The sequence below is a fragment of the Panthera leo genome, chromosome B4 (genome assembly GCF_018350215.1).
Source record: "Panthera leo isolate Ple1 chromosome B4, P.leo_Ple1_pat1.1, whole genome shotgun sequence".
NCBI classification, from domain to species: Eukaryota; Metazoa; Chordata; class Mammalia; order Carnivora; family Felidae; genus Panthera; species Panthera leo.
Genome location: NC_056685.1, coordinates 131,885,339 through 131,899,529, shown reverse-complemented (window position 1 = coordinate 131,899,529; position 14,191 = coordinate 131,885,339). Strand labels below are relative to the sequence as shown.

Below are 14,191 nucleotides of genomic sequence, written 5' to 3'. Positions count from 1 at the left end.
TTAGATATGTAGTAGATACTGAGAAAGAACAGAGAATATTCGGGCGACGAAATGATCCAGCTATTCTAGACCACAAGAGCAAATTCCCAAACACATTTTTTTTTCTTGGTGCCGTGAAATGAAAACCCTTTAAGCTCATTTTTTTACGAAGGAAAGCCCTGATTTCCCTTTCAGAAAGTAACCCAAGTTTTACAGACTTGAAAATCATCTTTATTTTTTCAATTACAAAAATATATACCCACTTATAAAAGAAAACAGAAGAATGAAGGGGAAAAGAAAGGCTTCCTGGACTCGGGGAGGAAGGTCCGGGGTGCACATGGAGGTCACAACTTGCTCCTAAGAGTCAGCAGTTTATGAAGCATTGAGATGCTGCAGGAACAGGGTGGGTGGTGGGGGGAGGGCTGATGGTCATTCAAGTTTCAAATTTCTGAAATCATTCCTTAAATCATTCAGGGGCTGTTGAGAGAGAAAGAGAACAGTTCAAAGTGTCACTGGCAACAAGCGGTGCAGGGGGCAAGAGAGGGAGAGGGGACCAGAGGAGCCTGGTCAAAGAGGCCAGGGAGGCCTCGAGGGAAATGGAAAGCTGATGAGATCCTTTCTTTTTTTTTTTTTAAAGTTTAATGTTTCTTTATATTGGGGGCGGGTGGGGGGAAGGGGCAGAGAGAGAGACTCTCAAGCAGGATCCTTGCTGTCAGTGCAGAGCCGGATGCGGGACTGGAACTCACAAACTGAGATCGTGACCTGAGCCCAAATCAAAAGTCGGACGTTTAACCGACTGAGCCACCCAGGTGCCCCAAGATCCTGAGAAAAGGGAGCTAAGGAAGGAAGTGGGAGCCTGGGAGCCCCTACTGGGGGGAAGGGTGTCTCAAGAAAAGAGAAAGGCGTGGAGGGGCACTGAGGACAGAGAGCAAGGACAGAGAGAAGGGGGGGGTGAGCTGGGAAGGGGAGTCCCAGGGGGAGGGAGGCCAGGTGCCTGCAGCAGGGACAGCTTCTCACCGTCAGGATCTTCCCAAGCCTACGTTTTATGCTTTCACTGTATTGGTCCAGGTTGCGCCAGGGCTGGAACAACCTGTCCTGGTGGTCCACAAAATTCCTCCAGCAGTCCTCAAACTCTGAGACAGAGGAGGAGAAGGCAGTGAGGTCCCAGGACGGGGGAGCAGCCTGCCTGCAGCCTGCAGGGCCAGGGGCTCCTCCTTCCTTTTCCCTTCCGGGTGGCATCACATCTTGGGCCTCAGCTGGGGCACCCCGCTTCGGTCCAGCCTCCCCACCCACCCCCATCAGTGGCTTTTCCCTCTTGGAACCCCACATCCTCCCATCCCCTGACAGCTGTGCCCTCTCCCCACCTGGGAGGCTCATGACAGCCACTGGGATCCCAGATGAGTGCAGGTGTCTCAGCCCCTGCTGATACTTCCAGCGCCAGTGGACGTACAGGCGGGAGGCAAAGATCCGCAGGCTGAGGTGGGGGTTGTCTTTGACAAACGCAACCAGTTCCTCGGCACAGAAGGGGCAGGGGCTCCATGTGATATAGCAGATGATTTCGAATCTCTGGGATGTGTCCCGCGTCAGTGACTTGATCTTGTCAATAAAGCATATTTCTGCATGGCGCTTTTTCTAGGGAGTGTCCCAGACAGAGAGAAGGGTTGGTTACAAGGCAGAGGCCAGAGGTCACACACTGTGGGTGCCATTGGGGATGACAGGCTCTGCTCTGTGAACTCACCTGGGACAGGGAAAGAACCTTCCTTCCTTCCTTCCTTCCCTCCTTCCTTCTCTTACTCACCCATTAATTGAGTACCCCCAAAGCACCCGCAGCTTGATCTGAATCAGACCCAGCAGCACCCCCCCTCGGCCACAGACACCCCTACAACACGGTCTCAAATGCTCTGCAGACCTCGCCTTTTGGACATCTGGAGATGTTTGAATGCGGGGGGGGGGGGGGGCCAGAGGAGCGAGGAGCGGGTCAGAATGGGAGGGAGGCGGGACAGGGCAGGTGGGAAGGCGGGCAGCAAAGAAAGCAGAGGGCAGGGATATGAGGGGGTTCTCGCAGGTGGGGTCGAGCGCTCCGTCCTTGGAGGACCTCTTGGCTTCTCAGAAACGGCGACTGAGCTGAGATCCAGAAGACAAGTAAATATTAAATTCTCAAAGAGGGGCAGGGAGAGCATTCTGCTGGAGGGAACGGCTTCTGCAGAGGCCCGGGGACAGGAAAACTGTGGAGAGTTCCTGGGGAGTGGGGCTAACGGAGACCCGGCTAAGCCTGCCCTGTGTCCAGACAGCCCGCTCGGCACCTTGTTTCGAAGGCAGTCTTTGTCAATTAGGGTGCCTTCGGGCAGCTTCAGCTGGTAGCACAAGTAGGTTTTCCTCCGGTAGTAGTAGGGCTTTGGGACCCGGTGCTGGTTGCCAAACTGACGGTAGAATATGTCTTCTTGTAGTGGATTCATTGTGGGTCTGGGCAAGAGGAAGGAAACCAAAAGGTGCAGAGGGTGTCTTCTGGTGTTTATCCCAGGCTCTGTCACCTCCTGAACCCAACTCCTTGGGTCTACTTGGGCCCCTGGGCGGGGAGGGAAGGGCCAGTCTCTTTTTCTTTGTTGGCCGGGACTGGGGAGAGAAAAGGAAGAGGGTGCATTGAGTGCCCGCCGCCCTCCCCCGCTCCCGCCCCGGCGGCGACACACGGCCCCACCTCCAGTCTGGTGGAGCGCCCATCGTCACCCACCCTGGAGGCCTTAGCAGGCAGGACGCCTTGAGCTGGGTGGGGGACCCCGCCCCAAGAACCAGCGTCACGTGTGCTTCTTTGGCTCACCCATCTTGTCCTGTGCCCCAGACCCCTCTGCTCAGGCCCCACAGGCATCTCAACCCTGACACGTCCGGTGCAGATCCCTTCTCTCTGGGGTGCGAGGGGGTGAACTGGTAATTCTAACTCTGTGCTCTTTGCCTAGGCGTGGGCATCACAGCTTTGTCAGTACAAAGCCCAGAGAGGCTGGTGAACAGGAAAACCTGCTGTCACCGAGGGAGAGCTGTGATGGCGACTTTGGCCACAGGACTCACACAGCTTTTCCTCCCCCCAGCGGTGATTACACTCTATAGACGGTTCCGTCCCGTATCTTGCTTTTTGTTTTTTTCGTTTAATGTTACATCGCAAAGTGACGTGGCTCATGTGGGCGTACGTGCACAGATTCTTTTTGATAAATGCTGTTGGCTCGGCACAGATAGAGGTAGGTGGACAGACCTGGGAGCCTGCCTGCCTGCCCGGGACAGGTGCGCGAATCTCCGTCTGGCGGGGCCCCACTGCGTGTGGGCGTTACTGACCAAGCAGACACCGAACGGTCTGAAGAAATTGGGGGAGCTTGATGGAGCCCCAGCCGCTTTCCTTCTGGACACTCCAGCCAAAGGCAACGCGACCCGGGTGACCACGGGGTCTGGCTCAGGTGACCACAGACACTTGGCACTGGACACAGGAATCAAGCCGCGGGTGCCCTTGCTCAGGGCACAGACTATGGGGTCCGTTCCGTGTTCCTTGCAAGGCCAGAAATGCCTTCCCCAGATTTCCGGCCAACTCGTTGAAAGACCACTGATTCCACCAACCAAGCCATTTCTGTCCTCTGATCTGCTGATGAACAGAGCCACCAATTTCATCAATGGAAACCCATCTCTGATGTCTCTTAAGGTCATTAGTAAAGCTTCAGGTGGATTTGGATGACTGTCATTGAAGAAGCCATGTCTGCCTCGTGGCTTTGGATCACCCCTCGGCGACCTCACCGGAAGCTTGGTACTCTCAGGTAGAGACCCCAGCTGCCCTCACCATGAGGATTAGGTTGAAAACCCCCATTCATAGCACACTTAGGACAGCTGACTGGCCCGGGGCTTCGCTTCCTGATTTTAGCACTGAAGTTCCCACGTTCTGGGAAACTCCCCCAGTCCCTGGCAAACCCAGACGCTCAAGGCAGAAACACTTTACGTTTTGGACAAGTGCACTATCGTAACAGCACAAACGTTGAAGCTTGACCTTGAACGGCTAAAATTCAGGGATGAGAGAAACAACTTGTAAGAAACATTTCAGGACTAATTTAGTTTTTCACAGCTGGTAGCGAGTTCATGGGAAACAGTTTATCTTCTTGTCTTGCAAATGAGAGTTGCATCCACAGAACAGAAACGAAACCATCCACAGAATGAAGTCTGCAGAAAGGCGCGACGCCCACGGTTAGAGATACGGGGACAAACACCGAGAGGAAACTTAAGACTGTGCTTTGCTTAAGATGATGAATGCTACCCAGGGAACAACAGTGAAATAGCCTGCAAGGTCGTCACGGTCAGGAGGCGTTGGGCTGCTTCTGCCAACAAAGACAGCATCGCTGATGCACGTTGCCGAGATGGTCCTCAGACCTGGACCGCAATCTGGATGAAACCAGACCGGTGGGTGCCAGAAAGCCAAGCTAATCAGTCTTGACGTTTACCTAACCCCTGATCAATCAGAAGAACCCACGGCCCTGGACCCCTGACCCTTAATTTTTGCCCGTAAGCGCTTGCAGACCCTAGGGGAGTTCAGGACTCTGGAACATGCGCCCCCTGTTGTCCTGGGTGACGCCACACTCTTAGCGAGCCTCTCTTCCCTGCAGAAGCCCAGTGTCAGTGTCTCACTGGTTTCCTGAGCATCCGGCAGATGAACTCTTGCTCAGGGTGGTTACAGACACGAGAGGATTCTTGGCCAAATTGTGCAAGTCTTTAGAATAAAATGTATGAATAAGCTTTTATAGCTGACTCCAACAATTGTCTCAATCATCCTTGAATGGAAAGTCTGTAACGAAGCCTAAACAAAGCACTTTAGAGAGACCCATGGCCACCCCCATAGGATGGGAGGCAGAGGGGCTGCTGGAGGCGGGGAGGGGGGTGGTAGTGGTGGGACATCGGCCCTGGCGGTGCCCACAGACCAGAGGCAGGAGCAGACCCTGCGGATGAGGTGTCAGAGAAGGAGAGGACCGAGGGCTGGGGCAGGACGAGGGCAGAGAGGAAAGCCAGCAGTGGGACCTGCTTCCTGCCGTCGAGTGCCAGACTCGGGGGCAGGCTTGTCCCATCCTGCCTTAGGCTTTGGGCTCTCCAGCACCAGTTCTCTCTCACAAGGCTGCCCTTGGCCTTGGGAAAGCCCCTCATCTGTGAGGGTCCTCCCAGATTAGTCTGAGGGTGGACCCAGCCCCTTCCTGCCTTACACAGCAGGGATGGAAGGCCCCAGGTTGGTGTTGCTTCTCTGGGCTCCCACCCCCCTTCTTTGCTCCTGACTTACCTGCCCCTGATGGGCCCTGAGCAGCTGTCCCTCCTCAGCTGATTTGTCGCAGCCCTGCCTTTATCTGGGGCACCAGGGCTCCATTCCTCTCACCGGCTTTGCTTTAGGAGAGCCCCAGTGTGACACTAACCTCCCAGGCTGCCTCCTCAGAAGCCCCACCTCCTTCCTGCTTTTGCCCCAAGGGTGGGAGGGCCCTCAGATGGTTGCACTTCCTCAGGCTCAGAGCCACCTCTCCCAAGGCCTTCCCCCCGCCCTGGGCACAGCCTCCCTCAGAAGGAGATGGGCCCCATTGGGCAGCAGGACCCAGGTTATGGAAAAGGGAAAGAGAAAGTACTTTGCCAGAGGGGGTTGGGACAGACACTGGCTGGGGAGAGCAGGACAGAAGCCGGTGGCTGGGGAGGGGCGGGCTCTCTGAGTGGGATGAGCCCTCTCCTGTCCACCACTGTGTGACCCTTAGGAGCCATTCAGTCCCCCAGCAGGACGCTGGGTGTCTGGAAAGGGAGGGCCAGGGCTCAGCCCTGCAGATCTTCATCCGCATTCCAGGAGAAGGCAGGTGTGTTGAGCGCATCCTCTACCACAGCCCCCAAGAGCTTTGGGAGGGGCCGATCACTGCCCTCCCATCTTAGATGAGGTCCCAGCACAGAGAGGCTAAGGTACTCTCTGGAGCCACTCAGCAAAGCAATGGCCGAGCTGGAATGCCTTCCAGGGGGCCTGGCCTGGCTCCTCCTGCTTCCTCATTATTCCATGGACAGGAGTGGGTGGGGGCACAAGGGGAGGGCCCTTGCTGCCTCTACAAGGCCTCCCAGGTCAGGGATCAGGGATCTGGGCTTGAAGCGGGCATCCTGCGAGCTGTGTGCTTGCCTCGTCACGTGTCCACCAGGACCCCAGATGGAGAAACAAAGAGCAACCGGGAAAGTTGACTCCTAGACAGGAAGAGGAGGCCTTGGAGCAGACACCTGTCACCCCAGGCCAGACCGCACGCGCATGAGAGTCCCCAAAGAGCTTCTTCCGGCTGGTGCCCCCACACCACCTCATTCTGCCCACCGGCCCTGGGATGGCCCCAACGGGGGAGGGTAACAAGAGCGTGGGCAAGAGTTGGAGGGAATGGCATCCCCTCCCATCTGTTTCAGTGTCCAGAGTTTCCAGCCAATGGAAGATTCCAGAATGAGCCGGGCCCTTCCAAGAGAGTGATCGGATGTGCACACTCAGGTGTGGCTCAAGTTGACAGCTACGCGGCCTCTGGCCCGAGAAGCACTAAGCGTGGGCAGCAAGGCTCAAAGCCCTTCTCGCCTTTCCCTCGTGACAGCACTCCTGCAGCTCTGGCCTGGAGAACCCCCGCTAGCCCTCGGAGATGGGCAGAGAAGGGGGGTGTGCCAGAGCACGACAGTGACTCTTGGAGGAGACCTCCCGGAGGCCCCTGCGGATCTCTAAGATGGGCCTCCTGCCTTGTTCTTTTCTCCAGAGGGAGCAGATATTGTGAGCTGGCCACGGGGGCCCGTTTGCATGACCGGGACAGGGGAGAGGCGTGTGGTCCCCGGGTGTGCCCCTCGGTGCCTCCCAGCTTGGAGGACGGGTGGACAGGGAGAGCAGCGGGACAGACTGACTGAACAGCCAGAACTCTTCTGCACCGTGCCCTCCACCCCAGGCAGCAGTGCAGACAGGGAGGGGAGTGAAGAGACAGGTGTCGGGGGCCACCGCTATGCACACCTAATGGGCCAAGGTCAGAGGAAGAAACAACGGGTCCGTGTGGGACCCAAGACGCTCTCCACAGTGATTTTCTGGATGTGACCAACCGCACACCTGCCCTTCTGCTCTTCCTTCCTGGCTTTTGTCTGCCCAGAATCCCAGCATCTCAGGCTGATCTCTTCTCCTTTTCACCGTGCCCTGGTCCAGGCCACCCCGTGGGGCACCGCCACTGACTTTCCAAAGTTCACGCGGTAGTCAGCTCGGCGGTCGAAGGACCAGGTGTTCCCTCTGTTTCTGTTTCTGTTTCTGTTTCTGCTTTATTGTCTCTAATGCTTCTGCTTGTTTCCCTGTGTCCCCAGCTTGACTCTCAGCCACCTACCACTTTTTATTCTGCTTTATGGAAAAGTCCTCCCATTCCCAATCCTATGTTAAAAAAATAAAACACACTTATTTAAAAGTTTACTTAATAACTAATTTCTTGCTCACTCTCTGTCCTCATCCCCAGGCTGCAACCTGTCCAGAACTTTCCCTCTGGCAGCCATGTGGGAAAGGGGAGAAGGGACAAGGGAGCCAGGATGAGTGTGGCAGTGACCCGGTGACAGGCGGTGGGGGGTCCAGGGCAGCAAGGGCTGGAATGGAAGCAGGTGAGACGGGGCGGGGAGGTGGCAGGTCAGGCAGAACCCAGGAGACAGGTACACAGAACAAGGATCCTGCTTTTTCCCACCCTCTTAGCTCCAAGAGGCTGAACCGTGTGTCCCCCAAATCCAAGTGCTAAAGTCCCAACCCCTGGTGCCTCAGAATGTGAATACATTTGAGGCACAGGCTTTAAAGAGATGGTTGTTAAAAGGAGGCCCTTAGGATGGGCCTGATCCAATCTGCCTGATGTTGTTATGAGAAGGGGAAACTGGGACACACAGAGGGGCACCAGGGGCTCCCCACAGTGAGCACAGAGGACAGACCATGGGAGGGCGGAGCAAGAAGGTGGCCCTCTGCTGGCCAAGGAGAGAGGCCCTAGGAGGAGCCTGACCCAGGGACACCTTGATCTCGGGCTTCCAGTGTCCACGCTGTGAGGAAACAAACACCTGCCGTGAGGTCCCTCAGTCTGTGGGGTTTTGTTCTGGAAGCCCTAGCAGAGGATGCGGTCACTGTCCTCAAGGACCCTGGTTCTCTGATAAGTCACATCCCCGGTAAGGATGTTACTCACATCTTCCAATTTTCACAGCTAGACATACTCAAGCCCATTTGCATTCAGTTTATTAACAAGAAGGTGAATGTGGTGAGATGGGAGGAACCAGGCTGGGGGCTCCCTCATGGGGGAGAAGGAGGCCTTGAGGGAGGAGGGAGGATGCGCAGGAGGAAGTGGGGGTGGGGAGGGGCGGGGACCTGAGGCGCTGGGGAGGGAGGTGCGGTGGTGTGAAAGGCAAGGAACAGCAGCTGCAGGGGGGCTGAGGACGCCCTCACCTAAGGATTTCTTGAAGCTTTGCAGCCAGGAAATCATAATCTTTTAACAGATTCCATCTCTGGAAGCGCTTTCTCTTGTGGTACACAAAGTTGTCCCAACAGTATTCAAACTCTGAGATAAAGAGGGAAGAGAGCAGTCATGTGGGCCCTGGGAGGTCTTCTCCTCCTGACCCTTCTGTGCCCCCCTCCTCAGGGCCTAGTCTCTTCCCTGCCAAGTGCCACCAGTCTTGCCTCAGTTTCCTCCCACTCACTCGCCCTGGGGACATTCTAGATCCTCCCCCACCCCTGTCTCGGTACTACTCTCTCCCACAGTCTGGGTCCCCAGCTCCCCTCTGCTCTCACCATCACAGGACATGATGTCCAGCTGGACCCCTGCGTCCCATAGCTTGCAAAGCCCCTCCTGGTAACTTGGGTGCCAGAAGTAGTAGAGGCGGGAGGTGAAGATGCTCAGCGTCAAGTTCCTGTACTCCTCCAGGAACTCGACCACCTCCTCTGCACAGGTGGGGCAGGGGCTCCAGGATAAGAACCAGGTGACATTGTAATCCTCATCACGGTACGGATACTGGTCACGGAACCAAGAGAGGAAGCACTGTTCTGCATGGCATGGAGCCCAGGGATGGACCTGGGAGAAGTAGAGAAGAGAAGGGGACACTCTTGGCTGACAGAGCAGACAGAGTGGCAGGACTGGGTGCCGTGGGAGGAGGAGTAAAGGGGCAGGAGCCTCAGGGGTATGTCGTTCATTGATTTATCACTGCTTTCCATCTCTCCCTGCCCTGTCTTTTTTTTTGAGCCATCCCTTCCCATAGTTATCCACCATGCATCAATTCTAACATCTATTCTCCTTCCATCCATTTATCCATCGATCCAACCATCCAACCATCCATCCATCCAACCATCCATCCAATCAACCATCCATCCATCCATCTATCCATCCATCTATCCATCCATCCAACCATCCATCCATCCAACCATCAAACATCCATCCATCCATCCATCCAACCATCCATCCATCCATCCAACACCCATCCATCCATCCATCCAACCATCCAACCATCCATCCATCCAACCATCCAACCATCCATCCATCCAACCATCCAACATCCATCCATCCATCCATCCATCCAACCATCCATCCAACCATCCATCCATCCAACCATCCTTCCATCCAACCATCCATCCATCCATCCATCCATTCTGCCCTCAGCCAGGCCCTTTTGGCTCTAGGCTGGTTCCCTGGGTGATGGCACCTGGGGAGCGTCACACAGCCATGCTGTCCCACAGGGGAACCGCTAGCTGCACACATCTTCAGACCACTTGACCTGTGGCTCGTGTGAACTGAGATGGGGGGCAAGTGTAAATACACATCTCATTTCAACAACGTAGTAAAAAAGAAGAATGTAAACGACCTCATGAAGAACTTTTATATTCATTGCAATTTGAAAGAATCTCTTAGATATATTGCCTAATACATTATCAATACTAATTTCATAAATTGCCTTCAGCTCTTTGAACACCGGGTACTAGAACCGGTGAAACGACCTTTCACCTGTTAGTACTGCTGAAGCATACCCCTGACCCAGCCCATCATGGTTCTCTCCTGGAAACAGGCTCTGCAAAGTCTGCAGTATCAGGGGAGGGGAGAGGGCAGGGGTATGGTGGGACCTGTCTCAGGAGTGGCAGTGGTTAGGGGACAGGGCTGCAGGGTGGTGGCTTGGCTGTAGCAACTGCTGATGCTGGTCACTGGTGCCATGACCTCCTTCCAGGGACATCTAGGCTGTGGCTGGGAGCAGGCCAGGGGTAGGCAGGACGAGGGGTGTGGGCTGTCCTCTGAGAGATCAGAGGGCCTGGGAACGGAGGAGTCAGCCGTGTGGCCAGGGGACGGCTCTACCAACGGAGCCATTACCAGGGCAGAGAAGGCAATGGTGTCCAACAGGCCCTGACTTTCGAAAGATGCTCTTTCATCCAAGACTGCCAGAGGCCAAGGTCCAGGACAAGATTTGAAGATGGCCGGAATGCCAGCAGACTCTCTGAACGAGGCTCATCGGATGGGTCAAATGCCATCCTGTATCAGGTTCCCAGAGGGTCAAGCAGGGAGCTCATTGGGTCCATGACTTAGGACAACGTCGTGGGAAGGAGCACCCACCACTAAGAACCCCCATCTGGCATCTTACTTATAACATTCTTCTCCTCACTGCCCCCTGACTCTGCTCCTGCCTGATAGGGTCCGGGGAGGGGGGGGTGCGTACCTTGTTCCGAAAAACTCCCCAGTCGCTGTCATTATAATAGAAGTAGTCTCTCTCCACTTGGAAGCAGAGATAACAGAGTTTCCGCCCAGAAGCGTAGCGCAGGTTTGGAAACTGGAAATGGAAGGTCTTAGGATCTATCCTGTCCATTGGGTTTCTGGGGGTAAAGGAGAGAAAACAGAAAATGCAGAAAGTGCCCTCTGGAGTTGTCCCTGGTGGGTGGCCTGCCCTGGGCACGGTGGCTCCCTCCAGCCCTCCTGGGCCCTACGCAGTGCTGCTGCTTTTCCAGGCTGGAAGGGGGACGTGCCTCCAGGGACAGTAGGGACAGGGACCCCACCTCTAGGGCCCCCTGGGCCCTGCTCCTTCCAGTAGCACACGCACTCATGTTTTCCTGCCCGCCCTACCCCCAACCCATTAGAAAAATAACAAAGAGAAAGAGAAACTTCTCTATCCCAAAAGAACAGCTTTTTGAAGACCTCAGTTCAATTCATTCCTGATTTTCCACCTGTTTGTTTTTTCTTTTTAAGTATCAGGTTAATGCTTAAATTCGGAGGCTCAGGCTACTGTGCTAAGTGCCTCAAATATCTGAACTCACCGACTCCTTCCCAGATCCTGGGGGAGTCACACCCACACTTTAGAGGGACAGGAGCAGGGGCTCTGGCAGGTGAAGCAGCCTAGCCAAGTCCACGGCTAGTAAGTGATGGAGCTGGGGCACCTGTCCAGACAGGTTATTTCCAGCAGGGACCTTACATGGCTGCCGCAGCAGCATATGCGGTCTTAAATGTGTCTTTTTTTCTACTTCCTTTTAAATAGGCACATTCCTTCCAGCCAAGGCATCTTCCTTCCGGATGCATGCCGGTGGTAGTTACAAACGTGAAGCATGAAGCTCTCTCCCCTAGGTTGTGGGTAAGGTTGAGAACAATCTGCATTTACACTAAAACCTTGGATGGCGAGTAACCTGTTCTGCAAGTGTTCTGCGAGACGAGCAAACATTTTTCATCAAGTTTAACTTGATAAAGGAGTGATGTCTTTCAATATGAGTAGTTCGCGATGCCAAAGGTCACATGATCACAACTGAGCCAATGGTTCTTCTCTCTGTCTCTCTGTCTCTGTCTCTGTCTCTGTCTCTGTCTCTCTCTCTCTGGCTGCAGGATGGTGGGTGATCATCTCCCATGCTCGGATGCTCGGTCTCAGGCAGGTGTGTTTGGCAGAAATCGGTGATTTTTCAGAACGTTGGAAGGTGCCCACAACTGGCACTAATGTGTTTTTTGTCTCTTCAAAGTTCCTATGGACAGTCCTTTGCTTTTCCAGACAAGAGTAAGCTTAGGAATGCTTTGCTTCATTCCAGGTGAGGCTGCCTGCAGATATAGACCCTTTCCTCTGCTGCCTTATCGCCAGTTGCATTAAATACAGTCTATGACAAGAGTTTATTAATACTGTACTATAGTCAACATCCATTAGTAATAGTGAAAGTTGTTCTACCAATAACCCTCCTCTTTCTTGTCTCCCTCGCTCCAGCCACGAAGCTTTTCAAAGGTAAGTGCAGGTTAATTTGTTTCTTTTTCTTTTTCTTTTGTATTCTCCTTATTATTTTGTATTCTATTACAGCTTTGTAATCATTTTTATATGAATATTTGGGGTTGTGGAATGAATCATCTGAGTTTCCATCATTTCTTTTTTAAACAAAATTTTTAAAATGGTTTATTTATTTTTGAGACAGAGAGAGACAGAGCGTGAGCAGGGGAGGGGCAGAGAGAGAGTGAGACACAGAATCCAAAGCAGGCTCCAGGCTCTGAGCCATCAGCACAGAGCCCGACGCAGGGCCCGAACCCACAAACTGCGAGATCATGACCTGAGCCAAAGTTGGACGCTCAACCGACTGAGCCACCTAGGCGCCCTGAGTTTCCATCATTTCTTATGGGGAAATTCGCTTTGCCATACAAGTGCTTTGGATTACAAGCACGTTCCTGGAACAAATTATGCTCACAAACCAAGGTTTTACTGTACTTGTCTGTGGTGGAGAGAGCTTTGCAATAGACGACTTCTCTTCTTGCCTCTGAGAGCTATCCTCACACTGTGCTTATTGTATTGTAAATGATGTGGGAAACAAAGGCAGAAGAAAAAATTTCAATTTCCTACTGCCCATGGCCCATTTAGAAGTCCTTCGCACAGGCAGAGTGACCTTCCTCTAGGAGCTCAGCTGCCTCGATGATGACACTTTGCTAAAGGCCAAAGGGAATCTTAGCTAAACATTATCCCAACCCCTAGGACCTGCTAAGTCTACTTTAACATATACAAATTCCTTGGGGAACCTCCTTTATCTCTACCCCCCAAGACGTATGTTGGCAATCATCCTCCAGACATATGGCCGACCGATATACATGTGAAGGGTCTCATGACTGAGTTTTACTGAACAGTAATAAATGACCTTGTCCTAACAGCAGCTAGACCCTCAAAGTCCTGGAAACCTTGTTTCCAAAATAACTTAGAGACTTATGCTGTCCCTAACCCCCTCCCAACCTGTATGTATATAATCATTCACTCTTCAGAACCCCAGTGTGGTTCTTCCTGCCCATGAGTCCTGTCCCCATGCTTTAATAAAACCACCTTTTTGGGGGCACCTGGATCCCTCACTCAGTTAAGCATCCGACTTCGGCTCAGGTCATGATCTCGCAGTCCATGGGTTCGAGCCCTGCATAAGGCTCTGTGTTAACAGCTCAGAGCCTGGAGCCTGCTTCAGATTCTGTGGCTCACTCTCTGCTCCTCCCCCGTTCACATTCTGTCTCTGTCTCTCAAAAAATAAATAAACATTTAAAAAAAATTTTTTTTACTGAAAACAAATTAAAAAAATAATAAAACCACTGTTTTTGCACCCAAGACGTCTCAAGAGTTTTCTCGGCCATCGACTCCAAACCCCTACACTTCAAACCACATCATAAATATGAGAGAAAATCGATTCAAGTGCTTGAAAGGAAATCCACCAACTGCTTTGACCACCCTGTGGTTAGATTCAAAGCGTTTAACAGAGCACAGGAACTTCCGGAAGCCTCTGAAAGTGGGCATCACCCGGCACAGGCAGGGCCAGACATGCCCAACAGACTTTCAGACCCAGAGGCTGGCGGGGGGGGGGGGGGGGGGGGGGGGGGGGGGGGCACAGGGCTGGGTGGTGGGGGAGGCGGGAGGGGTGCGTTCAGAAGCAATCACGGGAGCATCCCGGGAACAGGGTGAGGATCCAGTTGGGAGTGGGTCCTGCAGAGAAGGAGCCCAGAGAGGGAGAGAAGGGAAGGGGGACCGCGGGGAGGAGGAGGCCAAGGACAGAGGCAAACACTGCAGGGCCGCCAGAAGGAGGGGCTGCAGAAGGGGGCCCAGCAGGACAGAGCGAGCAGAGAGCAGGGGTACCTTGGGCTGGGGCGCCAGGGCTCCATTCCTCTCTCCAGCCTTGGTTTGGGAAAGCCCCAGTGTGACAGTGACCTCCCAGGCTGCCTCTTCAGAAGCCCCACCTCCTTCCTGCTTTTGCCCCAAGGGTGGGAGG

The 14,191-nt window shown here is 53.9% G+C and overlaps 1 protein-coding gene across 1 annotated transcript; it reads right to left on the bottom strand.

Annotated features, from left to right (window-relative positions):
- Positions 1–224: 224 nt before the first annotated feature.
- Positions 225–14,191, bottom strand: LOC122225140 (DNA dC->dU-editing enzyme APOBEC3-like). Its single transcript, XM_042947839.1, has 8 exons — positions 14,059–14,191; positions 10,663–10,816; positions 8,759–9,038; positions 8,417–8,528; positions 2,283–2,592; positions 1,344–1,611; positions 997–1,112; positions 225–456 (listed from the first exon to the last, which is right to left on the bottom strand). Exons 1-8 carry the CDS (start codon positions 14,082–14,084, stop codon positions 409–411), a joined length of 1,314 nt encoding a protein of 437 aa, XP_042803773.1. The 5' UTR covers positions 14,085–14,191; the 3' UTR covers positions 225–408.

What these genes read in the sequence shown, in the direction of transcription:
- LOC122225140 (XM_042947839.1), bottom strand. Translation starts at nt 14,084, where the DNA reads ATGGAGCCCTGGCGCCCCAGCCCAAG. An exon ending in AAGACTGCCTTCGAAACAAG is followed by an intron (nt 1,612 to 2,282) that starts GTGCCGAGCGGG and finishes GACACTCCCTAG; the next exon opens with AAAAAGCGCCATGCAGAAAT. An exon ending in GGCTTGGGAAGATCCTGACG is followed by an intron (nt 457 to 996) that starts GTGAGAAGCTGT and finishes CTCTCTCAACAG; the next exon opens with CCCCTGAATGATTTAAGGAA.